The sequence below is a fragment of the Pundamilia nyererei genome, unplaced genomic scaffold (assembly GCF_000239375.1).
Source record: "Pundamilia nyererei isolate P.nyererei 1_Seehausen unplaced genomic scaffold, PunNye1.0 scaffold00085, whole genome shotgun sequence".
Taxonomy (NCBI): Eukaryota; Metazoa; Chordata; class Actinopteri; order Cichliformes; family Cichlidae; genus Pundamilia; species Pundamilia nyererei.
Window position 1 is genome coordinate 650,712 of NW_005187486.1, and position 27,285 is coordinate 677,996.

The window sequence follows — 27,285 nt, forward strand, 5'->3', positions numbered from 1 at the left end:
TTGTTTTTGTTTTTCTAAAAGAAAAGTTAATTATTCATCAGGAACTTACCTCATGTTTATTCCTAGCTTTTACTGAACACTAGTCCTGAACTTCAAATACCTTTTGAAAATTCACGGAAGTTTTTTGGACCCAAAACCACAACTTCCTTCCTGGCAGCAATGCTCCTGGCACCACTCCAGCATGTTGTGGATTTACTTTACACCAACTGCCAATACTAAGTTTCATCAACAATCAGAGGAAAGAAATCGCTGGTACCTAGTCATTGATATTGTTGTTGTTCTTCTGCAGCCCTCGCCGCTGCATTTGGTTTACAGTGGTCGTGTTGGTGTAGATCAGGGGTGGGCAACTCCAGGCCTCAAGGGCCGGTGTCCCTGCAGGTTTTAGATGTGTCCTTGAACCAACACAGCTGATTTAAATGGCTAAATTAGCTCCTGCAGTTCTCCAGAGGCCTTGTAATGAACTAATCATGTGATTCAGGTGCGTTGACCCAAGGTGGGATCTAAAACCTGCAGGACACCGGCCCTCGGGGCCTGGAATTGCCCACCCCTGGTGTAGATGGACAGAGATTGTTTTGATTCTTAAACTGTGTTCTATTATTGAATCGGCCCAGCAAAGACTCCAATGGACAGCTTTGAAAAATGTAAAGGAGGGTATAAATATTGGATTTTTAAATGTGTTTTAATAAGTTTTGCAGCTTTTACCGCTGTTAAAGACCTCCCACAAGGTCATTCATACAACGCCAAAGTAAATAAGTAACAGATAAACGAAAAACAGAAACATTATTTCAGAATATCAGAACTTTTTCCATTAGTCTCAAGTTATACACATTTATTTCTTACAGTTTAAGCCCAAAGATTCATGCTGACGGATTTCTTTCATTTACTACAGCTGCATTTCTTTATTATGTGGAAAACCGAGACATATTCTTGAAGTTCCTTTTCTTATATTAAGATATATCAGAAATTTAAGGTGTAGTTAAACTTCTCTACACTTAAGATCAATGTAAGCTGTATGTGGCCCTCACTGTGTCGAGCTAAGCTAAAGGGGAAAGGACGAATTATAATTTGACTCTTCATTGTTTGTTTGTTTTTTAAAACTTTTAATAGAATATTTTAGTTTGAAGTCAATATCTCAAACCCTGGGAACCCTGAAAAGACTCATTACTTTGAGCCATCTCGAACCAATCATTTAGGGATTACAATGACTCCCATTCACTTCAGCCAGAGCGGTGATGCTTTGGCTGAAAAAGATCAACTGTTCAGGATGAGTTAGAGTGCTTTCTGTTCACGAGAAACTGCAAAGACATCTCAAACACAGAAAGAAGTGAAAACAGATTAAGCTCAGCGCTGCAGGCTGCGTGTTGCGAAACTAAACAGCTTCCTTTGGGTTATTAAGATAAAAGCGAGTCTTCTCACACCTTTTCTGCTCTGGGGGACGGTTATTCCTCTTTTCTCTTTTTGTTCCCGCTTTTTTTTTTCTTTTTCTGGCATCCGATCACAAAAACACGAGAAAACAAAACAAAACAAAAAAGAGGGTGACGCAGGCTGGGCCATTTTTAAATTTTAAATTTTTTTTTTTACTTCAAACTAAACTGCTTTCCCCTTTGTGCCACACATCCCTATCAATTACCCTACTTTGATTTCAGAGATTAAAAATATTCCCAGAAATGGCCCAGGGGACAACTGGGAAAGACGGAGGGGGTTTGCTCCGACAGGCTCTGAGGAAAACAGTGAGAGACAATAACAGATGTAAACTGTAGATTACACTGGAGGAGATCATCAGCTGGTTCGAGCACAAAAAGACCCTTTGGTAAGCTGTATCGGCCTGCAGTGAGCTGAACGTGCAAAGCACGGCGAGTCTGAGAAGAACTTTGAAAGATTTCATTCAGCTGAAAGTGAGACAGACAGACAGACTTAAACGTGTAATTGAAGATAAGCTGAAGATATCACGTTGTGTCGAGCCGTCTGGCAGCTTCGCGTTTCCTTAATGACCTCCACATACTTGCCTCGCTGCCTGTGTAAACTCTCATTCATAAGGAGAGGGGCGGGGCCGAGAGGCTGCCAGTAATTTTCCACCATAAAAATCCAACCAAACTCACTTCCCTGTCATTAAAACGCCAGCGCCGCTGCCGCCACTGCTGCGGCTCCGGGCACGCGGCAGATGCAGGGAAGTCCCAAACTTCTACGACAGCATCCGCACATTCCCACTGTCAATACCACATGTTTATTTATCGCTCCTGTTTTATGAATACTGATTGGCTGATTAATGCTTGCGAGCAACAAGCAGAAGGTGCAACAGGTGGATGACCGGGGAGCAGCCTTTGGCTTTCACACATGCTGCGGTGAGATTTACAGCTGCGGAGAGGGGGAAAAAAACTCAAGACAGCTGCAGAGTTCTTTCTCTGCGTGAGGAAGATTCTAGAAGAAGGGGAATTTTAGCTTCTTATATGTTTGAAGGCCACGAATAACATGTCACAGCTACCAGCAAGAAGCAAATACAGAAAAAAAGGCGACTCGTGTTCAAGTTAGCTCATTAAATTCACAAAATTGGCAACTTTTAAAGCAAAAAAATCTCTCCAAAGCCTTCAAATTCCTTTTTAAAATGTCAAAATCTATGCTGTTGTTTCCCCCGTTCTGATATCTTGAGGGATTTGGATCAAATGCCCAACAACTTCCCAAACAAATAGTCTGGAGACTTTTAGTACTTCTGCTCTTTTTCCTCCTTTTGTTTTTTTTTCCTCGCAGGCGTAATATTTTATTTCACTAAAGTTTATCATGTCAGCAAGATTATGCAGACAACGCAGAAAGCCCTGTTCAACATTTCATCCATAAAAAACAAACAGAAGGAGCCTCTGGGATAACCAGGCAGGTAAGGATCAAAATTTTCCAATTCTAACATTTTTTTCCAAATGTTCCAATACATTACCAATCAGAATATTAGTGGTTCAACCCCCTAGCTGTGTCAAGATCCTGAACCCCAAGCCCTCTGATGTGTTCATCAGAGTGTGAATGTGTGATACACTGGGAATCATTCCTTCACCTTTAACTCTTTTCCACATAAAGACAACATCTGACCTCCCCTTTACCCTTAATCATGACACGTCAAGATAAATCAGATTCCAGGTTTTTCCAAGAGTTGCCTTGGTAAGCTGTGCAGGCAGAGATCAGCCTCACTAACTTCTGATGCAAACCCAGTTATTTTGTTCTGGAAGCAGGTCTGAAATATGGCAATGACTGCTCAGTCCAGAAAAGAGAAACAAGGGTTCCCCCTGGTAGCCATCCAAGAGAAGGAAGAGATAAGGCAACATCAGGTTGCACTTAAAACTTTGTAAAATAAAACCTCACAAAATAAAAACAACCAAGAATATACACTCTTATTTGCACTAGTGTCATTTCAGCTTAGTGTGAGAGTCTTTCCTGCAGGTTGCTGTTATTAAGGTTTCACAGTCTCACTGCAAGTGTGACCAAAGTGACATCACTCCACATTATAAAACTTCAACATTGCTTTTTTGAAGCCAGAAATGACCGTATATAGATATAAGCTATTTAGGCTGAACTTTATTAAAAGATCAGAGTCTCTCCTGCACTTTCCCACCTTTTCAGCTCAGCTTTCCTGCGAGTGTCTCAGTGTGAGTGTACCTCGCCACACAGAGTGGAGCAGACAGACACAGGAGAGGTGGCATGACATTAATGATACCTTAAGTCAGCGGTCCCCAACCTTTTTGGCGCCATGGTTTTTGTCCAACAATATTTTCACAGACCAGCCTTTAAGGTGTCGTGGATAAATGCAACAAAATAAAAAAAAAACACATAAAAATCCTGAAAACCATAAATTTCACACCCGAGCCTCAACTCTCCTGGCCAGGTACCAAACGACTCCCGGGGGTTTGGGACCACTGTCTTAAGTGCATTGAGAGTTTCCCAAGCGTCAAACCAAAGATAACAAGAGAGAGAAACTGACAGGTAAAGCACTGTCCAAAAGGGTTAAAAGAAAAGCAGCTGGTGTAGAAGTACCGGTACTGGGTACTGATCCAGCTTTCTGAGTCAGATGGGACAAATATTCCATCCAAATATCGGTGATTCCCTCAAGACACCAGCCAGTATTTCAGTGCTTCCGGTGTAGACAGCAGATATCCGGATGGTGGATAAGGGATATCCTGGCTCTGTAGACAAGCCTTTACTGTTAGTGACTCCCCATCATCTTTTGGCCCCTTTTCCCTCCTATTCAGGCGCTCTGCACTTGTGACATGACATAACCTGGGTGTGTTCAATTAAAGTGGGATTTTCAAGTTAAAGGCTGTTTAATTCTGATTATTTTTAGAGACCATGTGTGGTGAAAGTTTTCAGTATTTCACAAGACGAGCAAAGACTAGCTAGAAGTCTGACGAAGTAAACAAACTTTGACTCCCTCAGATTTATCGTGGGACTCCTGCGTTGGGAACAACTGATCTAATTTAATTCTAATTCCAGTTAAAGACCTCACACAGTGGACAAAGGCTGTGTGGAGAAACCCTCAAGAAGGAGGAGGCTTTGGGAGTTTGAGTTTGTGGTTTATTTGTACATTCATTTAGTCAGCTGTATTATATTCATTAGTTGAGTAACGGTTTTTCTCTGGTAACAGGTGGAAATTTGTTTGCTCATTGAATCAAAACACTCATGCAAAATCTATAAAAGCTAACATGTGGCAGAGTTTGTGCATCACGTGACGTGAAATCACTGAAATGGCTTCAAGATGCAGCAAGGAAATAAAAGAAATACATCAAAACTGCTATTATGTCAGTGATTTGTGGCTGAGCTTAATCCCACCACATCAAAGAAGCTGTCTTTTTAATTAAAACCATCCTCAGAGGTATTCCGACATCAACAACATAACCAGCATGTGTACTGGTTGAGGAGATTTCCCCACAGAGCAGCGTGAGCAACATTAAAAATGTCCAAAAAAAGGAGAAAATAATTGAGATTGATAACAAGCTCAGCTGTCGTTACATGAGTTACTGCTGGAAGGCGTCTCTGACCAATCACAGTGCTTGGCTGGAGCTTCTTGTTATATAAGGCCCATCTATCTACAGTTTATCTAATGAAAGGAGATCCTAACTTTGACCGACGCATCTGGGTCGATAAGGGGGAAGTGGAGTCAGGAAGCAGCTTGTTCCTCTGAGGAAAATGAGGCCATGACTGCCTAGTAACTGTATCCTGACTCTAGAAGCGTCTCCCCTGAAAAACTGATTATAAAAAAGACCTTTAATAGGCTTTGAAGAGCGGATGAAACTGTAAATACTTTTTTTTTCAACTCTGGAAAATCCCTTGAGCGGAGCATCAAACCTGCTGACATCCCACGAGATATTCGGCAAAGATGACTGACACATGACTCACCAAACTTTAACATATGATGTTGTGACGGGATGTTGAAACTAAGAGAAGTTTTTCCCATCTTTATTCACTTTCACTGCATTTTTTTTCAGCACAGAAGCAGAAAAGGAGAGTTTTTCCATTTGCCATCTTCAACTACCCCACCTACCCCTAGCCTTTTAGTTTGTAGTATTGGCCATATTACAAACATCCTAGTAGACAGACTTCTTCCAATTTGTGCATTTTCCAGCATGATCTACCAGGACACAAGGGAAAAGTGATAACAAAGGTTCTTGGAGATCACTGAGTTATTGTTTTGGATCCATGAATAGAAAACTCCCCAAGTCTCAATCTGACTGAGAATCTACGTGGGTGGACAAAAAATAAGAAGTCCACAAAATCTCAGCTTCGAGGTCTGATAAGGCAGGAATGGTTCACCATCAATCAGAGCTTAGCAGCAGATATCCAGCACGCCGCAGAGAACTCCTGGAGGCATGAATTCTGCAGCAGGATTTAGGTCTTATGACTACAAAAAACTGGTTTGTGCTGATTTTTTTCACAGTTTCTTCAAATTAGTAGTTTAGAGTAGTTACAACTGGATGAACCACAAGGCAAATACTCACCCAGTGGAAGAAATCTATCTGCAAACATTTCCGGTCAGCTCATATTGATTGCAATCACTCTCACAAAGGTTTTCAAAAAACTGGCATCTAATTTACAAATGCAGACCAGCAATCAATCTGTGCCATACAGTATCTCTATGCAATAGGAGACTTCAACTGCTGTTTTTACCAGTGTGACTGTAGCATTAGTCAGCTAAGCTTGTGCACGGGCCACAATGTGAAATGAGTTTGACACCCCTGGGCTAGCTCAGGTACAGATACCTGTAGACATCATAAACCAGAAGTTACTCCTGTAGTTTTTCTCAGGCTCACGCTCACTACATGATTTAGGAATTCTGCAGAGTCTAGCATACTCACCTACTCTGCAACTACAACATACAGATCCCACTATAATGATTACATCCTTCCAAGTTTAAACTCATTTTATTTTTATAAGCTTTAATTTAGTATTATGATCCTAGTACTTGCTACCCTTATATACAATTTGCAAGTGCAAGCCAGCCTACTTAGTGGTTTGAATTATGTTCTTACATTTGTTCGTTACCTACTCTGCGACCATTGAATGCCTGCAGCTAAAAGAATGAGGGTGAAACCTTTACCTCAGCAACACATTTATTTATAACTCCATGAACAACCGAACACATAAGTGTAATCATAGTCTTAGCTTCCTGTGTCTTCATGATAAAAAAGAGATGCTGATAAGGATGTTAACTGGCAGCCTGCCTTCCTTCCCGCCTGTATTAACATGATACTGTTTTCGTCTTATTAACCATTTCAGGCGATTCACACCCACAAAAAGCCACATTGAGTTTTCAGTGTGTTGCTTTTTTTTATATCTGCACACAGCTCTTTTCCTGTTTCACACACACAAGCTGGGTTGACTCATCGAGTTGATAACCACCTTCATGTGACCACTTAGCCTGATTGCTGATGTTAGAGTAAATGAAGCCAGATAAGAGAAAGATATCCTGGATATGTTGAACTCAACTTCGCAGCGACCAGCTTCACACCGACGCTGTTTTACAGTCCTGTGAATTCATCCTCCTCCTCTTCTTATTGATTGTTCTCTTGTATCTCATCTCTGTTCCCATTTGGAACAGTTGTTTTTTGCAGCACCTTTGCCTTGCATCTGGTCCACTCCTTGTGAACTGAACCACAAAACAACCGTTTACAGAACGCTTTTCTTCTTTTTTTGTTAAAACTTTCACACCATAAAAGTAGCTGATAAGTGCAAAAACCTTCCTGTTTGTGTCGAACCACAACACCAACAGAAAACACAATAAACCATTCAAATCAAAAAACGTCAGATGGACCACTGATTGAAAGCGGCTGCTGCAGAGAGACGCTCACTCGCTCGTGTACAGCATCTGGCCCAGACTGCTGGTTTTTACTCCAGCAAATCGTCACAGCAGCTCATTTTATTAATTAGCTGCTGCACTCAGGCTGAAGATTGAAATCAGCTGCTGTCGCCTCTGATTGGAGAGAAATCCTGCAGGCTTTTGGCTCTCAGAAAAGCAGACCGACACTAACTGTTCAGTTTTGCTGTCGGTGTTCTGGCAGCTTCTGTCTGATCTTTGGCTTTAAATTTAAGTCACAGCTCTGTACAAATGCAAAACCACAAGCCTGGAGCAGCACATCCTCCACCACCACCACCCCTCGTGCTTCTTTATGGCTGCTTCTAACCCCATTTAGCCCCGTTTGGCCCCAGCTGTGGCTAGAGGTTAGCAGACACCTTTGTCTGCCCCAGGCGCTTCCTCCCGCCCTAACTTCCTCTGACAAACATTACTTCCTGTAAGACATAGAGGAGAGATTAGTCAACGTGTTTTACAGGTTTCCCCCGATTAACTGACAAGCACGTGGAGCTGCAGATAAAGCAACATGTCAGCCTGCAGCTCACATCCACCTGAACTCATCTGCCCTCCGCTGCTACTCATTAAACTCTGGACAGCTTTTCTTCTCAACTTTTCTGCCTTTCTTGCTGTTTTATTTTCCCCGCTTTCTTTATTAGAGTATTCTTGTAATTCTGCCATTTTATGTCATTCCCGATGAAGCTTAAGCCTCACTGTTTTGTACCAGGCTCCATTGGATACCCTGTGTACACAGTGTGCTACAAAAATTAAGTCTGGTTGCTGCGAGGCTTACAGCGAGAGGTGCTCTGTGGTTTTGAGGGCTGTTACTTTCAAAGACAACTGAAAACTCTCTGTGTTACAAAGGTAAATGGCTAAAAACACCGCTTTATTGTCTGCTAGCTGTGCAGTGACCTCTGTTCAGAATTTGCACAGCAGTAAACGAAAGGTCTTTGCTCCAAAGCTGCAGAGAAGCTCCTTTTTTTCGCCCTCCTTTATGGACACATTTAATTACATAACAACCATACCGTGAGCTGTAGAGAGCTAAGAGACAAAGATTGTTTTCTTTTCATCGTGTTTTCATTCTCTTGCTGAGGGTGTGTTCGCCATTTCCTCTCAGGTGAAACATATTTCTATTATGATGCGTTCGCTGTGCGGCTGTTTGTGAGAACAGCTGAGTGAGCCGCCAATGCAAATTGCCCCCTTTGCATAATGGAGATAAAAGTCCTACTAATACTCCTGTAGTAATTAACCACTTAATAAGCACAGGCCGCTGAGGTGTTTGGACACTGAAACGCGTGGTGCGTTTACGGCTGAGAATGCTGGGTAAAATGAAAGTTGAGTAATGGTTGAGTCAGTGGCGGTGGCTGGACAGATCAAAGAGTCGGGGCTGTTTGTTTGCTTGCCAGCTTTATGATCGTTCTCTGTGTGAGGAATAGAGCTCAGCACAGAAAACAAGAGCGTGGCACGAAAACAAAGCACGCCCACCTGTCAGAGGTGATGTCACTGATAGGACGGGAGAAGAGGCGGACAGGTGTGATTGATTAGTCATGTCTGGTGCTTTTCCAGAAAAATCCAGAATGCGAAGGATGTGGATGATTGTTTGCGGAAACAAGTATTAGTTTGTTTATGTAGACTACAAAGAAAGTTTAGTCATTTTTCTCATAACTATAGGACATGCAAGTTTAACATAGCCCGGCTTTCTTTGAGTTAGCTGGCTTTTAAAACCCCAGTCAGAGCTAATAACAAGTATCCCAGTGGTTTGTTAACAACATCCACACTGTTGCACTGACAGATAAGCTGCACTTTGGTGTGATAAACTCATACACATATTGCTTTTCTGTCATAAGCATAGGACACACAAATTCAACATAGCTTGGCTTTCTATTAGTTAGCTATCTTAACAAAACCTTAAACTCTGGTCAGAGGTAATAACAATATAAGTGGTGGTTATCAACATGCACAATGTTACAGTTAGTAACAAGATCAAGCTTTTTTCTGATAACTTCATACACACTGGTTTATGTCATAACTATAGGCCTTATAGGTGCAACATAGCTCGGCTTTCTTTGAGTTAGCTTAACCAAAACCTAAAACCCCAATCAGCGCTAGTAAGTATCCCAGTGGTGGTTATGAACGTGCACACTGTTACACTGACATATAAGCCACACTTTGGTGTGATAACTTCAAACACACTGGTTTGTGTCATAACTATAAAACTAATAGGCGCAACATAGCCTGGTTTGAGTTCTTTGAGTTAGCTAACTTGACAAAACCTCAAACCCCAGTCAGAGGTAATAGATATGTCTGCATGCACACTGCTACACTGACAAACAAGCCACATGTTTTGTGATGAATGCATACACACACACCAGTTTGTGTCACTGTAACTATAGGACCCATAAGTACAACAGAGCCTGGTGTTCTTTGCATTAGCTGACTCAACAGTCAAAGATAAAGTTTTATGGTGGTGGTTATCAACTTTCTTAGTTTACCTGGGTTTTGTGCTGCACACTAACATGAAAGGTGTCATTTAAACATGGTTATTTATATATTGTAGTCCCCTGAAAGTGTTCAGGCCTGACTCTGCTCCATAGACTATATTTTTACTGATAAACTGATGAAAGAAAATCTATAACTTTGTGTTGTGTTCACTTCAATTACAGCAGAGTAAAATGTCTCGGCAGCACAAAGACATCCATGCTTTTTAGTGCATCATCAAAAAAGTATAGTGCCAATGTGACCCACACAGTTTGAGCATAATTTCATAATAAGATAAGATAAGATACAGACAGAAAGGCTGTATATACAAAACATATTCCTGCAGTAAAGAATTAATACAGCGTGGTGTTTTTATCTGATTTTATTTAGCTGGCTAAACAGAGGAAAACCAGAGGTTGATTCAAGAAATCTCTAAAACAATACCTGTTGCTAAGGTAACTATTTAGATGGTTTTATAGCACTCCAGTGCAGCTGAAAAAGTGCTGATGCATGTTTTTAATGTGGACCCCAGCAAGACTAAACACGCTTCGCCTAATTACTAAACAAATATGAACTTTAAGTTTTAACCCAGGCTTCCTGCTTCAGCTCTGTGCTTGCTCACATGAAAGGAAGCCTCTGAGACGTCGCATCACTCCTCTTCTGCACAAAATGGACCGACTGAGCGCCGCCTATTTCAGACACAGATGTTATCAGACAAACGGGTAACAGAAAGCAGGTGAGGGTTTAGAAAGTTGTATACCGTTTCAGTAGTCGGATAACGTTGTTAAAGTACTGACCTTCTTCAGTTCACCTGTAACAGAAACTGTCAGCGCCGACGGCAAGGAAACATTCAAGGTGCACCTGTATTCAGATCTGTGCAACCCCCCTCCCATCGGACATCTGACATGTCCTCAGTTTTCCTTTTGACTGCAGCAGACGCCCCATTTGCCTCACACCTGCAATATCCGTTACGAGAGTGCCACCTCTCCACTAGCATTTATCTCGGCTCTGCCGCCTCATCAGTCACTTTGACACAATCCATGCGTTCTGCTTCTGCTCCAGATCTTTTCAGGTAGGTAAAGTTTTCTCAGAAGAGACGTTTAGTTTCCAGTTGCTCCTTCAGCTTCACCGTGATAGCGTGAAGCTGAAGGAGCAACTTCTACTGACATCTAAAGTGATACCAGAGGCAGCATTCGAGATACTTCTTCTCTTTTGTATAATTGTCAAGTTGTGCATCTAGCTTGTTAGTTGTGGTTTAAAAAGAAAGTGATCTTTTCAAACCACTTGTTAATCTTTCCACTGTTAACCAGGGTCTTTGATGTGTCACGCTCTCACAACCATCTCACAACCAAATCCAGCACCTGCTTCAACAGGAGTATTACACAGATTTTAAAAGGGGAAATAACTGTGAAATAAACAGTGTAAAAACATTTGTAAGAAAAAAAGTTGTAACAACAACAATAACAACAACAACAACAACAACAATAATAATAATAATAATAATAATAATAATAATATTAACTTTATTTATATATCACTTTTCAAAAATCTGCCATACCAACAGACATTCACTCCAACATACACACATGCTATAGTTGCAAACTATAGCCAACCCCTCCAGTTCATCTTGTGGCCCCCTTAACCCAGTTTGGAAACCACAATAACTCACAGTAAGTCACCGTGACGATGACTGGGATCTCGCAGGCTAAACGACTAATCAGAAGGCTCCTGTTGTGTTAATGCATTTTTGTCCTGTCTTCATCACCTCACCACAAACTAGTCACAGTAGTAGGCCGTACCTCCCTTAGTCTGGTTCTGCCGGAGGTTTCTTCCTGTTAAAAGGGAGTTTTTCCTTCCCACTGTTGCCAAAGTGCTTGCTCATAGGGGGTCATATGACTGTTGGGGTTTTCTCTGTGTTACTGTAGGGTCTCTACTTTACAATATAACACACTTTAAGGCGACAGTTGTGGTTTGGTGTTATATAAATAAAGCTGAATTGAATTGAACTGAATTGAAAAGTAGATGACAGTACTTTTAGATTTAAACAAGCTATTTGAATAATAATGCACATGCACTGCCAGTAAAGCCACTAAAAAAAATGTGGCCAGTGTTGTGAGGAAGTCCTTTTCACTTTAGGTTTCAGCTTTTTACAATCTTGGCTATGGCGCAGGTTAAAGTTTCCTTAAACAAAGTGGAAAATCTGTAGGGGTGTTTCCTTGAGCTGCCCATGAGCCTGGCATCCCCGAACGAAGCAAAAAGGGAAAAGAATATCATCCTAGCTGTTATCCCGAGTTTTAAAAACACATAGTCTTTACCTTCAGAAGGAAGAGAGATGAATTTCAAACTACACAAGCACACATTCACACACACACAAACAGATGCCTGGGCAGGTTTCTACATGACGGCTCATCTGCGGTGTTTTGACTGCGATCCTCCAAGCAGAGGGTCTGCAGGGCTGATGCTATCGCACTGGACACGCCGGAGACGCTTTTCCAGGATCATTCCAGGTCATATTCCACAATTTAGCCCGCATGGGCATTTTCAAACTATGATAGCTCTAAAGAACAGGTAATAACTGTCTTTTTACTCTTGACCTGGCCCCACGATTGACTTTCATGCATTTAAGCGAATGAGTAATTGTCCCTTCACATACCCTCCCTTTTCTTCTTCTCTGCTTTATTCCGTGTTAACAGAACCGGTTTGTTTGAGCTTTTTAAAGGCCTCTGCATTGGACTTTGACTCTCCTGCCAACACAAACATCGATGCTAGGCCTCTAACCAGTTCTCTTTCTCTCTTACTTTCTCTCTTTTCTTAATCCTCTTCCTCTTCATTGAACAATAGATAAAGTTGTTTCAGCAGCAAACAAAGAATGAATGACACAAAAAATAATGAACGGTGAAAACAAATCCCACCTGAAAACAATACAGAAAAGACCCAAGAAAGTACAAAAATCTCAGTGTCTCAAAACAATGAGTTAGGGCTGCAAACATCAGTGTTCAGTTTGTTTTTGTTGTCTATGCTGACTCTTTTCCAAACAAATTAAAATCTGTGAGCAGTCCCAAAGTCAAAAGATCAAAGATAAATGTCCAGTGAGCACTTCGTTCACTCAGATATGAGAGGAAGGGGAAATTAAGAACACAACAACTCCTCTTAAAGAAATGGCAATTGTCCAAAACTTTCCCAACTCTATCAGGGAAATTACCCCCCGACCTCTGATAAGATCTGCAAAAGTCCCACATATTCCAGCCCTAATGCTCTAATTTAGTTCTGCAGGAGCACTTCAGTGAGCCACACTTTGCCCCAGGACACAGGCAGGTCCCACCAAACACCGTTAAAGCAGCCATCTGTTTCCTGACAGCGGTTACCCGGATCAGGAGGCCTGCCAAACTGAGAATCTACAGCAGGACTGGCTTGTGTTCTGGAGCTGACACTGTGTGTTATTCCTTATTGCTTTTTTTTTTTTACATGACACCCAAGAGCCAGCGCCAAGGGCAGAGCTTGTCTGTCGATGCCTCGTATCGGCCCGTCAGTCACACAGCAGGAAAAAGCAGAAGTGAGAAGAAGTGGAAGGACAGAGTGTTCAAACTCCCAGGATTCACGTGACTCTGGTCTTAAAGCTACTGACAAAGCTCGGCTGCAAACCTCACAGCATTTCTTTGAAGTAAAACTTTCATTTTTGTTCACCAAATGGCCAAAATTAGCAGAAAAAAGGACAGATTTCTGCTGAGTAAGAGAACTAAAAATGAGGCTGTAAGTGCTTTTTCTGGTCATTTGATAAACACGTGTTTTATGCTTCAGTAAATGAACCACAAGACTGAAATCTTAAAAATATTTTTATCACAATCCCGGTAATTTTCCTCCTGGAGGGAGGCCAAACCTCTTTGGTTGGTGGGACGCCAAAATTTCTTTTTGTTTTGCAAGCAGAAAAAAAGATCCAGTGTCTTTACGTAGGGACTGATCGCTGGAGATCATGGGCTCAAACAGCGAAAAAGCAAATATGTTTGCTTGGTAAGCTAAAGGTCGCTAGTTTGTTTCCGACCGGGGACACAAATTCCCTTTGGTTTTGCGACAGGAAGTACAAAACTCTGCCAAATCAAGCCTCTTGTGGCAAGAGAACAGTCAAAAGGAGCTTTTACTTTTTATTTCATTCCTATGCCGGGGCTATGCACCAACATCTCTGATGTAGAGCTAGTAAAGCTTGATAGACTTCTGCAGGAAATATATGTCCTAACTAACGACGTAATGGGAAACCCCTCTTAACCCTACACCGCAACCTTCCACGCGGTTCAAGTCGCTGCAGGCTGCGTCAACGTGGCGCGTAGTTACATTTCTTGGGAGGAGATATTACACTACTACTGACGCCAGTAACCGACGGTCTAAACACTGCATCAAGTTCACCACTTTCGAGGCATTTCTCGGCTTCTAATGACAACAACCAACCCTTTTAGCTCGCTTTCTCTTTTGTTGCGTTTTGTCATGTTACCACTTTATTTAGGTAGCTTTTATCCCACCTACAGTAACGTGAGCGGAGCCGGGTCTGCTCCACTCCGTGTGCAAGAGGCGCACTCACAGTGAAAGTGAGAGCAGAGAAAGTAGAAATTAGCGAGACCACAACTGACGGCAGTTTGCAGTAAAGACTCTCACACTGAGCTGAAATCAGACCAGTGGAAATAAACTCTTTTCCTGCCCAACTACCTGCACTCATTAAACCTCGCATGCATGCCCACTTGCACTTGGAGGCATGAATAATGACAATTAATAGGATGCTAAAAAAAAAGTATGGAGATATTTATATTTTAAAAGTAGAATTTCCCAACTGGCACTTGGTACAGCCCATGTTTGATTGTTTAATGTGGTGAAGAGCTCCAGAATAAGTGAATAATAAAAGGTTCATTTTGAACTGTGATTCATCCAAATTAGCATAAACCATCTGTAAGCCTGTACCTGAAACCTGCAACCTACAGTATACCCCATGCTCTCCAGCCTTCACCTTGAGACTAGTTGGAGGTCATGCTCAAGATCAGAGGGGGTCACGGGGTTCACAAAGAGGAAGCCTGATGTTGTAAAGCAGCAGCATTAATCAGCTGGGAACACAAACCAAGGGCCTGAATCTGTCCACATCTGGAAAACGCATAAAGGAAGAGGGTCGGGCGGGGTGCGGGCATGTCGAGAGAGGGAAAAAAATGAATGTGTAACACAGAAAAAATATAGAGTGTACACATGCGTGCGCGTGCATGTGTGTGTGTTTCCTGAGGCCCAGCGAAGGAGGGAAGTTCAGCCGAGCTATTATAAGACCACAAATTATGACTCTCAAACAGCCAGAAATCTCCTCCTCCACCTCCTCCATGAGGGGAAACAAGGGAGCTTCATCAGGGACAGCTATTCATTAAGGCTCACAAAGAGAAAGCCTGAATCCCCAGCAGACTTCTTTGTCTCAATAAGAGCCTCTTATAAGAGACTATCTATCATTTCTCGATGTGCTAGCGCAGGCAGCAGTGGCAGTGGAGGCTTACTTTCACTGTTTACGCTGGCACCGCCTCTCAGGTGTGATAAATCAGCTGACTCAAACATCCTCCTACACAAACGGCACAGTGCAAAAATGAAAGAAGGCAGAAAAGAAAGTGGTATTGATTTTGGTGTTGCACGTTAAAATCTACCTGTGGTACGTGCAGTCTCTCTGTGGTCACGCTCATTTTACTCTGCAGTTTCACATTTCTTTGCAACTTTTTGAAGACATTTTGTACTCATTGAAAACCCCATTTGTGTTACTTCTGTGGCTGGTTCCATCTCTCTGTGTTTTTTGTGTGTCTTCATGGACATTTTACACCTTTTGAAGGTGTCTTGAATTATTTTAATGTGTGTGGGGTTTTTTCTGTGTGCCTCTTTTGGAAGTCATTGTGTTCGTTTTGTCTTATATCATGGTGATTTTGCTTTGCTATGTTTGGGTTTTTTTACACTTGCTTTGGGTGTTTTGTGGTCTTTATTCATCACTCTGTGGCTGCTTTGTTTTTCTTTTCATTCTGTGGTGATTTTGTGTTTGCTTTTCACTTTTCATGGCTTTATTTTTTATGGCTTTATGGTGTTTTTCAGCAAGATTGTGAACATTTTGGACCTCTTTCTGTGTCTTTTTAAAAAGATAAATCTATTTATGTCTCAGCGTGGACATATTAAATCTATCTATTCATTTTTGTGGACATTTTACATCTATTTCATGTCTCTATGTGGACATTTTATATCCATTTATGGCTTTTTGTGGACATTTTGGATTTTTTTTTTTTTATCTCATTTTACTGATATTTATGCCTCTATCTCTTTTGGTCCCTTTTGCATTTACTTATGTTGTTGTGTAGAATCTGGTCAAGTGGTCTCAGACTCTTTTAGCCCTGTGCAGGAACCCATGCATGTCCTTGCTATGTGTTCATGTGAAAAATGTTAGAGAAAGTGTTTGAGCAACATGTGAGCTTGTAAAGCAGTTAAGCAAAGATTGACATATAGCTGAAAATATAAAAAAAATTGGAAAATGTTCACTCGGTGTTTCGGCAAGATAATAACAAGCTTTGTTTCTGATAAGGGAAAGACAGAAGAAGGGAAAGAGAAGAGACAGACTGAGACAGACAAGCTGAGGATAAAAGCAAAGCCGTGTCTGAACACGAGGGAGGTCTGCTTCAGAAAATGCTCACAGTGTCGAACAATGCCCGTGTTGTGAGCATTGGAAATGGGATCGAACCCTCGGGCGTTTCCCAGCAGCCCATCGTCGCCGTCCTGCGTCTCAGCCCTGTGGGAGAGACGAGGCCCAGAGGACGGACACAGAGCGGTCCTTTCTGAGCCACATCCTGCTAAACCACTGCACCGCGCTGGCCTCCCCGTGAGCCTTTACACTCCCGGGTCGCCTTTGTTCACTGAGAGGCATGCTGGGAAATTCATCAGCAGACAGACTCTCAGTGATGTGTGTGTGTGTGTGTGTGTGTGTGTGTGTGTGTGTGTGTGTGTGTGTGTGTGTGTGTGTGTGTGTATTTGGTAACAGCACAATCACAACGAGTGATTCAACACGGCCGCAGACACCCAGTGAGCTTTTTATTTACATCTTCAGTCTGGTGACCAAGCGGTCGACAAAGCTGGTAATTGACGAGCTAAAAATGTTAAAATGTTTCAGTGTCTTTGTGGCATTTTGGGGATATTTTAGGACAAATGTCTGGTCAGATTTATGATTCTGTTTATTTACCAATGCTCCCAGTGCTGGACGAAAAGTTTAGATTGTGTTGTGTCGATTTTGAACAATCATTATCATTTAAAAACTTAATCTAAACAAAAAATGAAAGTAAGTATTGTTACTTGTATCAAATTAAGACTGGTAGTTAGCAAAATAAATGGACTGATACTGGATTCAATGATAAAGCTTCTCAGAATCTGAATTCTATCAGATTATTTTGGCGTTACTGACTTCGTTCAGTCTGATGTTGTATGGTTGTAATTTTTTAAGCAGAGGTTTAAGAGATGTCACTTGAATGTTTTTGATAACATGCAAAGGAAAATGTTGATTTAAGAGTTGCGACCACATGTGCAGCTGTGTCCGTGTTATCTACACTCATCGCTGGATCCCTGGTATTTTTTCTTTTGTCGTGTTTGTGTCCCTGGTTCATCCTGAACCACCTAAAAAGCTCAGAGTGGCTCAGAGAACGAGCCCACAGCTCTGTGAACTGGTTTGAAAACATTATGACACCTGAACTGTGTTTTTAATGTTTTCACAAATATGTTTCAAAGCTTGAGGTCTCAGTCACGCAGGCCTAGAGACTGGTAGGCAAACCGTAGCAACCAATGGTTGCTAGGGCAAAAAGTGTGTTCCCCAACTGAGTGGCAAGTGGTTGCTGGCAGTCACTGGTGAAATTGGTTGGAATCATTCATCAGTGTGAACACTGGTAAAGACTTTTTGGATTAATTGGTTACCGTCCCAAAAAAGTCCTCTTTTAATTTATTTATCAATGGCGATATTTATTAACAACTGAACTGGCAAATGTATGTGTGTTATGCATGTCTGAAGTTTGCATTCAACTTTTTTTTAGGTTAAAATGCTACCACAGCGCATTAAAAGAAATGATAACTTTAGTGTTTGGATGATACAAATCCTGGGTTTGGTTGAACACAGTCAAACAGCGTCAATGTTTATCCCTGTAAACACAAAGTTTATCATATTTGATGAGTTTTTAAGACCTCTACATCACCAGTGTGTTTTGTTAAACCCTAATGCCAATAAATGTTTTCTTTGTTTAAGCTAAAAGCTGTGAGCAATAAATCACACAAAATCCTGGATATAGCAAAAATTATACAAATTAAAACTCAGATGACGATTTTTTTTCATTTCTTTTTTTTATTTGTCAGAAGGTTCAATAAATACTCTAGTTAAAAAAAACAGGGTTTTTACAGGGTTACCGTCACAACAAGATCATATTTGACCCTGTCCATGGCGTGTTTCTGCATGCAGTGTATTGCATCAGTTTAATTTCCCCACATTCAAACATGTTGCTTAAACGTAACGAAGAGAAGCCGAACATGTCAAGTTACAGGAAACGGTACCGAGACCTAAAAACCCCTCAAACCGAGCAGCTGTAGTGTATCACTGCCTTTTAAAATCACCTTGTAAACTTAATTTTACAGCCTTGCTTTTTGCTGCTCGGTGTCCTTTGTTTTTATTGTTTTCACTGTTATTTTTACCCTCCTCGTCCTTTAATCTTAATTTCCTGACTTTAATGCCTGCCTTTATTTCCCTGGTTGAAGTACTTTGTTTTCTTTTATTGCTTTTAAAGCCGGCTATGCAAATAAGTTTGGGCTTATCACAATTAATAGTGAGTAGAAACAAAAGAGAGGCTAGAGAAATTTATGCTGGAAACCCTGGCAAGTCTCATCGACAATACCTTCAAATTTTCTTCAGATAAAAGCCAACAAAATCCGTCAGACTGATGAGGCACGGCTTGTTTCAGAGAAGCAGACTGCACTTTGGAGTTATCTTAAGGTGGACCTGTCATTACATAATGAGAAAGCCAGCGTAATGAGGACTTTTTAATACTTAAGAAAAGCCCAAAGCAAACACAAACAAAGCACTTCAAAAGTCTTCATCCACTCAAAAGGCAGCTTTTTAAAGAAGGCTTTGAAGGAGTGCAGAAAAGGTAAAATTGGAGGGTTTTATGAATGCAGTCTCGAGTTGTGCCGACGTAGGTCTGCTGCACGAACAGGCCTCCTTGCTGTAACAACAAACCGGAGTCCTGCAGTTTGTTTGAGGTGGAGATGGAGGGCGGCGGGGGTCGGGGGAGCTGTGAACTTCAGAAAAGGAGGAAGAAGCTGAACAGTTGAAGGAAAAGGGGGCCCACCAAGGGGCTGCAGGGGGCGCCACAGGAAATGGGTGGAGATCGGTGGGTGGAAAAGGGAGGGTGGCCAAGAAACAAGTGGGGATGAGTGAAGAAATCTTGGATCCAACATGCTACGTTCGCAGGCAAACCGTCTAACTTCTGGATCAAGCTGTTCTCAATTTGATATTTCAAAATAAGAGCGGTGAGGAGGGAAGCTGCTGCAGCGACAGCGGGGTTTGAAGGAAACCAGACTCCCAGCGCCGCCTCCAAACGCTTTTGTTCAGCTGACACTAAGTGACCCGCACGGCCAAATAATTGATGAGACCAAAGCGAAACCAGCTCTGCTGTCTTGTTTCCTTTGGCAGCAGGCAGTCGGGGCTCCACTGCTTTGATGAGAGCGGCTACACGCTCGCATTGAAGAGCCAATATGTCCGTTTTCTCTTTTTCTTTTTGTTTTTTAATACCATGTCTCAGAGCATAAATAGACCAACGACTGCAGGGGGTTGATAGGGTTGTTAGTCAATGCCAGTGATTCACTGATCACTTGCCAGCGCCTGAGACTTCTGGCTCAGTTTACTCGCTGTTCCAGGAGAAAAATTCCTGTCGGTTCCAGCACAAAGCTAATAAATTGAACGCTGAAGCAGTTTTATTATTCCAGTATTTGGCCATATATCACCTCCCTTCTGATCTGTCCTCTGATTACCTTATGTAAAACTTTTTGAGCTGGGAGAATTTATCGTGGGCTTCCAAGAGATGACGATGAGATACAAACACAGCAGTAAACACGTGCTTAATAAAAGTTTAGCGTCTAACCCGTATGCATTAAATATGCCCCACTATATAAACAACATCTCTGCTCGTTTCAGTTTCAGCTCCTTCTGTCAACTCCACTCAGAAATCCACTAACCATATGACTGAAAATGCAATCTGATAAAAATAAACTGACCACGCCTTTAGCGCACTGAATGCTTAATCATCTTGGCTGGAGCTTTTGGCTTCATTCAACCTTTTCTTTATTCCTCTACAGTTTAATATTTCTAAACACAAAGACAAATATGTTCACAGTAGCCAATTGTGCTGTCTTCCACATTTTAGCCATGATTCACTCTGTCTTTAACCTTGTGTTAGATTTACATAGACTGTACTTTTAAGTGTGTGTGGCATCACACACTGGCTCGTGAAGCCAAACCAATGGTGCACTCAAGCTGAAGGACACCGCACCCTCACACAGGAGGACTTTGTCAATTATAATCTAGACCCACCTTAAATCACACCTGGCTTTATCATTTAATTGATGTTAAATCGGATCAAAATATACAAAATAAAATTTGTGCTTTATTAAATAAGACTCAAAACAAAGAACTGAGATCATAAAGTCAACAGAAAGGTGTTTGCTGAGGTCACAGACTGAGATAATGTAAGTGCAGTTTTATCACAAACGTCTATAGAACCGCCAGTCTTTGTGCACAAAAGGAGGCGCCCCCTGCTGGCCAGCAATAAGAATGCAGGCTTAAAATGCTTCCATGTGGCCTTTTTAAAAGACAACGTAACCACTTTTTCAAGTTGTTACTTTGGAAATGAGCCATTTTTTGTTTTGATTATTTCCTGTCCAGCTCACTGCTGAATGTTCAGATCTAACGTGGGGAGTCAAACGTTCATGCCTCACCCAGTTTTTCCTACTCTTCTACTCTGTATGATATCAGAGAGAGGATATAATAATAATAATAATAATAATAATAATAATAATGGATTTATATCCCTAATATGGTCCTCTCAAGTACAGAAGTCCCACCCACTAGCTTTTCAAGCCTTCTATTTAGGAGAGGAGGGTTGATATAATGAGGGTGGAGCGAAACTAGCTTACAGTATTTTTCATACATAAGGTGCATTAAGTGAAACAAAACAGTCAGACAAGTCAAACTTTACTCAACAAATTCTTCTTGCTTCCTCCACTTCCATAACAGTGATTCATTAATGCTGAATTCTCTCGTAGCTGCTCTATTCCCATGTTGTTGCAGTATATTAATGACTAACCCCGTAAGCTGGATGGATTATCTCAGTTATTCTCCTAACTGTAGTTTGTTCCGTTTACAGCATCCTGCCATGCGATTGCATTTGTCTCTAACCATCAGGAACCCTCATGTTAACCTTTATCGAGTGGAAAAAGGTTAGGGTTCATCCTCCAGCTTCACTATTTGTTATGCTAACATAGCTGTGTCGCTATCAATCACGTACCACATCATTATATACCAACTAGCCCAACTTCAGTAACCCTACAAACGTCACTGCTTTTTAGTTTTCTGTCTTCATTTATGTTGGAAGTGATGGCAGAGCTGTACGTTTTAATTTTTCATAAATCTCTCAGTCAGAACATGCTATATCATGTTTAGGCGTAAACTAGCGAGCTAACTTCCTGCCAACTTCTAACTCCATTAAATTTAATAAATTCTGTTTTCATGGATGCCTGGATGTTAAACTTAATTGTTACACCTGGTAAAGCAGCAACGCTGATCATTTTATTAAAGATGAAAGAATTTAGACAGTTTTTAACTCTCAGTGATGCTGCAATGTCCGTTTGACTTTGAGACCTGAAGCAGACAGAGTTCTGGAGCCAGATTACTCCACAAGGCTCCTGACTACAATAGACATAATGCTCTGACAATCCATCAAGCGGTGCGGCTTCGTAGCTTACCAAAGTCGTACTAAAACATTTTTGACAGATTTTTGAGCGCCATGTACCACATAAAATTGGTTCAAGGTCAGTAAGCACAACCAGAATTCATACATAAGGTGCACCAGATTATAAGGCACACTGTCGATTTTTGAGAAAATTAAAGCAATTTAAGTGCGCCTTATAGTGCGGAAAATATGGTATTTCAAACAGATGATGCATTGAGGGGCTGCACAGGGCCAATTATAAGCTAAATAACTTCTTGACCTACAAATCAAAATATTAAAAAAATGGAGCTAGAAAATTTTTTTTTTTTCCAACCTAGCTTTAAGGATAGCAGTGGACAGGTTTGTTTTATAACATTGACCGATGCACCGATGGTCTCTGACCTCTTGTAAAATAACAATCCTCTCCTCTGGGGCTCAAGAAGATTATTTATCTAAAAGTGAATTCTACCCCTATTTCTGTCAACATGGCGCAGACGATCGCCGAGGTTATTTGAGTTTCCAGCGAGCTTCCTCGCTTTGTTCTGCTGCCTCTTGTGAAAATAGCAATGATTAGATCCAGGCTGCCTGAAAGACAAGCTTCCTATTTACAGTAAATGATAAGCGGGGGTGTGGTAGCCACCAGCTGAGAGGCTATATCAGTGCATGACTGTGAAATGTGGCCCTTCTGACTTGCCGTGTATTTGGATCAGTCCTCCTCGGCAACAGGAGTGAGAAGAGGCGAGAATTTCTGCATAAATGCTGTCAGGCCGATGAGACATGCACCTGTTCTGTGCTGTGGCCTGAAATGCTGATATGATCATGTATGTTCTGTACCGTGCGCAGAGAAAATAACAAGTGTACACAAATGGTGGGCTTTTCTTAAAACTTAAAGTGACTTTCTTTGGGCCTAAGACTAACTCTGTAGGCAGTATATTTTATACACTAAATAACTGCAGCTGATTTCCACCGTCATATTTTTATTCTACTACAGTAGCTTTGCATAATTCACAGTTCATAATAATCACCCTCAGCAGGTTGCCGCTCGCTAAACTAGTGCTGCTGGAGGTTTCTTCCTGTTAAAAGGGAGTTTTTCCTTCCCACTGCCACCAAGTGCTCACTCATATGGGGTTGTTTGATTGGTGGGGTTTTCTCTGTATTATTGCAGGGTCTTTACCTTTCAAAATAAATCAGCTTAGTATAATGTTGTTGTGATTTTGCACTATATAAATAAAACTCAACTGAATTGAATTGAATAATCATTCTTTACCCTATGGTGCATCCCCTCAGTTCACCCTTTGCCTGAAACCATCTATCTTCACTCCTCCCCCTTTAAATCCATCCTCCTGATTGTCTTCCCTTTGCAAACACAATGACTGAGCACCAGCTTGTTCAGTTTCTTTGTCAGAAACCATGCACACAAACTGGAGGCAATGCTGGGGTATGTATTCATGGTCTTTTTACCTGGATTATTCAAGAAGTACCATGCTGTACTGGTGAAGACGTGGAGCTCAAGCAAAGGAAGACTCCACTGCAACACTACTTATAGCTTTAGCAGACTTTCATGCTAGCCCGAGACGTCTTTCCTTTCTCGTGGCTTGCTGTGCGCATACTGAACAAACACTGTCGTATTTGTCCTGTTGTTTAAAACAACGATTTGGATCACTGTCTAGACAGTTGCCCTTTAACTATTCTTAAACTTATCTTCTTCCAGTATCAGCCACAAAAGTGAGACTGAGGTGAGCCTGGTGTATCTCAGCTGAATGCACACCCAGCAGGATGTTTCAAACCGCTGTTTGTCTGCATGCTGCTGCCTTATTTGGGGCCTGAAATGGAAATAAAGCTGGTCTAAAAAGGTTCAGAATAAACAGTTTTCATAAACCCGAAGTGTGTCTGACTAGTGGAGTGTGTTTTAGTGGAGTTTCCACACAGGAAACCAACAGAGGAGGTAAAAAAAAAACCTTTCATATATAGTAGGAAACAAAATGCAGGTATACTGCAGAATCACAGAACACTGCAGAGAACAAATAAATCTATCTCGCTGTAACCCTCAAACTGCTCTAATTCATCGCACGAGGGTAAATACAGCATAAGATCCATAAAATATCAGATTTTATATCAGAGAAACACTGAGGCCTCATTGTGAGTTTTGTGGGACTCTACAGCAGCAAAAATATTAGACTGCTTAAATAAATTATTCATATTTCATCAATGCACAGCACTAGCTAAGTGTCCAGCATCTATCAGTAAACCGAAGTAAGCTGCTATATGCAGGCTGTGTCAGAGCCCAGTGTGGTCTAACCCCACGCAAAGGTGTGTGGACATTAACCTGACACTGCTTTACCAATTTATTAGTTACTCACATATATTTGTTACCAGCACTCGGTAAAGATGTAACTTTAGCCAGGAGGTGGTGGCTGTGCGTATCCAGGCTTTTTGCCAGTCAAGAATATGTGTGGTGCAGTGAGATTAAGTAGGCCTGCACAAATAAGAGAAACACAGATGGCCAAAGACTACAGCTGTCAACAAGTCTTGTGTGCAAGCCACTCCAGGTAATCCGAACATGTCGTAAGTCTGCCACATCTAAGTCGGGTGAGGGCAGTTCAGGTGGGGGAGCGATCGTCGAAGAATAGCTGAATGGTTCCCAGTGAATCCTGAAATTGTTCCTGCTTGAAAAGCCCATCCCTATCTGCATATTATTTATTTAGTTTCAGTCTTTCTCGGTTGCTTTGATGCAGTTCTCACATCAGGAGCGAATTTCCCCACCCACATTATCCTTACTCCTCGTGTTTGTGTACACGCTGTTATTGTTGCTACGCGCACCTCACCCCTCAACGTTTTGTCATTTCTCATCTGAATCTCACAGCTCCTCATAAGACAACGGATTTCTCACTTTCCATGACGCTGTGCAGCACCGAGTGACTGTTTTCAATCAAACCACGTCAAACTTTCATTCAAACAGGTGTCGAAGAGCAAAAGTCACAAGCCCACAATCCAGCATTGCACTGCTTCTTACGCACGAGCATGTGCTGTCAATCTACGTAGTGTAATTTTGCTGTAATATGCAGTAGTAGCTGCAAAGTTTGTGTATTTTTTCTTTTTTTTCCTGATGCCTATAGTTTCACATTTATCATCTTGATTTTCTCAGTTCCAGCAGTTACATCGTACCGAGCGTCAAATGAACCCTTCCCATTTCATTTTTGTGTCTGAACACTCTTTACCCTAAATCACGCCCACAGGTTCTTGCAGCACTTTTTCAGAGTCAGTGAGGTTTCAATGGAAGAGTACAACCATTTGTTGTTCAGGTCTTGAAATGGTGGTGAGATGTTTTTATTCATTAACTGTTTGGAAAAACGTATCAAGAGTGGTGAAAATGACTGAATGAAAGCGATAGAAGAAGACATGCAAACATCATCGGACTTCGGTCCAACTTCAAGTTCATGGTCTACTGTTAAAAAGGGAGTTTTTGGGCTCAGTGACTCAAGATTTTCTACAGTCAATTAAATAACTGTGGTTATGACTTGTTGCTGTAATCAGGCCCTACTTTGTTATTAGATTTAGCCATTTATTGTACCAAACCGGTACCATGGACGATATCTTAGTGCTTCACAATGATGTCTTCCTCTCTTGTATATATGGATGGATGGATGTTAATTATTTCCACTGTTTCAGGGCCCCCAAAAATTCTTCCTTTTGTGTCCTGTCCTGGCCTTTTCTGGCTCTTCATCACAACGTGTCTGAACACTGATCTGGCACAAAATCGCTGTGACACATCCATCAATAAATGCTGACTTATTTGCAGATTTACAGCCACTATATTTGTACACCCACTGAAACATCCCAACCCAACAAAACAAGTGTAATCTCCAGAGTTACATATGACCACATCTAATAATTACATCTAATTAGCCAGCTCAGTATTGCACTGACTTTACATCAAGCTCGGATAAGCACAGCTTTCCCAACATTGCTGCTATTAAACATAAATGTCGGATTCAAAATGATGCTGACTTGCTTCATCTTGCAGCTCGATTAGTTTCTGGATTAAGTCCCATTGAACAGCTGACTCCATGGTAAAGGCATACACCATTAAACATTTCAACACAGCACAAATCTGATGCCATCGCATTAACATAAAAGCCTGAAGCATCTCGTGGCATTTCAAAATAGCGCATCTGGGGAAAAAAAGTTGTTTTTTTTTTAAAACCATCACGTACTCATATATTGTTACGTGTCTGAAGCAGTGACACAGCATCCTTTCACTCACTAGGTGCCAAACATTGCGCAAAGACTTATATATATAATATATATCCTGTCATATCTGAAACAAATCCTACAAACTCTGATTTGAAGGATTGCATTTGTCAGACGTGGGAGTTGATCAAAGACTTACCGTTGAAGTAGCCCTTGACCTTCAGGTACCCAACGCTGAGGCGGAGGACAGACAGCTTGTCCAGCCGGGACCGCACCTCCTCTGTGAAGGGCAGCAGGCTGGTGAGCTTGTCCAGCTCGCCGTTGAGCCTGTCCCGATGGCGTTTGGATGGGTTGGACTTGGCGCCCTCGGGAGGTGGAGGTTTGGGCCTGTGCATACAAAAAGAGACAAAGGGGGTTATTTTAAAAGGACAGGTTGACGACCGAGAAACTCCACATCTCAAGTGACTCTTGGAAAAGGTCGGTTTCTCTTCAGAGTCAAAACGTTGGTTTGAGAATGAGAGAGGTCATGAGAAGCCCAACAAACAAAGTTGGGAGCTGCATGTGTTCTGTATACTGACGTGTGTGTTCGTCAGTATAAGAGCAGCTGGGATAAACTGAGATGACATGCAGACAGAAAAGACACTGCCGAACAAGCATCAGACATCCTTGAGTAAACCATGGCTCCCTCTATGTCTACATTAGGGACCAAATGAAGCATGACTGAGAAGGCAGGAAGGCAACGGCCACTCAAATAACCACTCGTTACAACAAAAGTATGCAGAAGAGCATCTCTGAACGCACAAAACACACTGAACTTTGAAACTGAAGAGCACAGAGGGTGTGTCAGCCAAGAACAGGAAACTGAGGCTAGAATTCAGACAGGCTTACAAAACCGAACAACAGAAAGCTGCATTATGCTGCCTGGTGATAAGTTTCAGTTTCGGATTGCAGGGTCAGACTTTGGCATAAACAACTTAAATAATCATGGATACATCCGGCCTTGTATTAATAGTTCAAGCAGGATAGCAGCAGGATAACGCACCATGTCACAGAACTCAAAAGTTCACTGCACTCAAACGGCCTCCACAGTTACCAGATCTCAGTCCAATAGAGCACCTTTGGGACATTGTGGAAAAGCACATTCACATCATGTGTAACAGTGTGATGCTGTCATGTCAATATGGACATAAATCTGTGAGGAATGTTTCCATCACCTTTTTGAATCTGTGACATGAAGAACTAAGACTGTTCTGAAGGCAAAAAGTGGATCCCACCGATATCCTCGTGTTAGTGTTG

At 41.6% G+C, this 27,285-nt stretch overlaps 1 protein-coding gene across 1 annotated transcript in view; it reads right to left on the reverse strand.

Annotated features, from left to right (window-relative positions):
• The window catches only part of ahr2 (aryl hydrocarbon receptor 2), a 97,873-nt gene that overhangs the window by 52,937 nt on the left and 17,651 nt on the right, over positions 1–27,285 (reverse strand). The window contains exon 2 of the mRNA XM_005738700.1: positions 26,189–26,376. Within this exon, the coding sequence (XP_005738757.1) occupies positions 26,189–26,376 (188 nt within the window). The remainder of the gene's footprint in view (positions 1–26,188; positions 26,377–27,285) is intronic.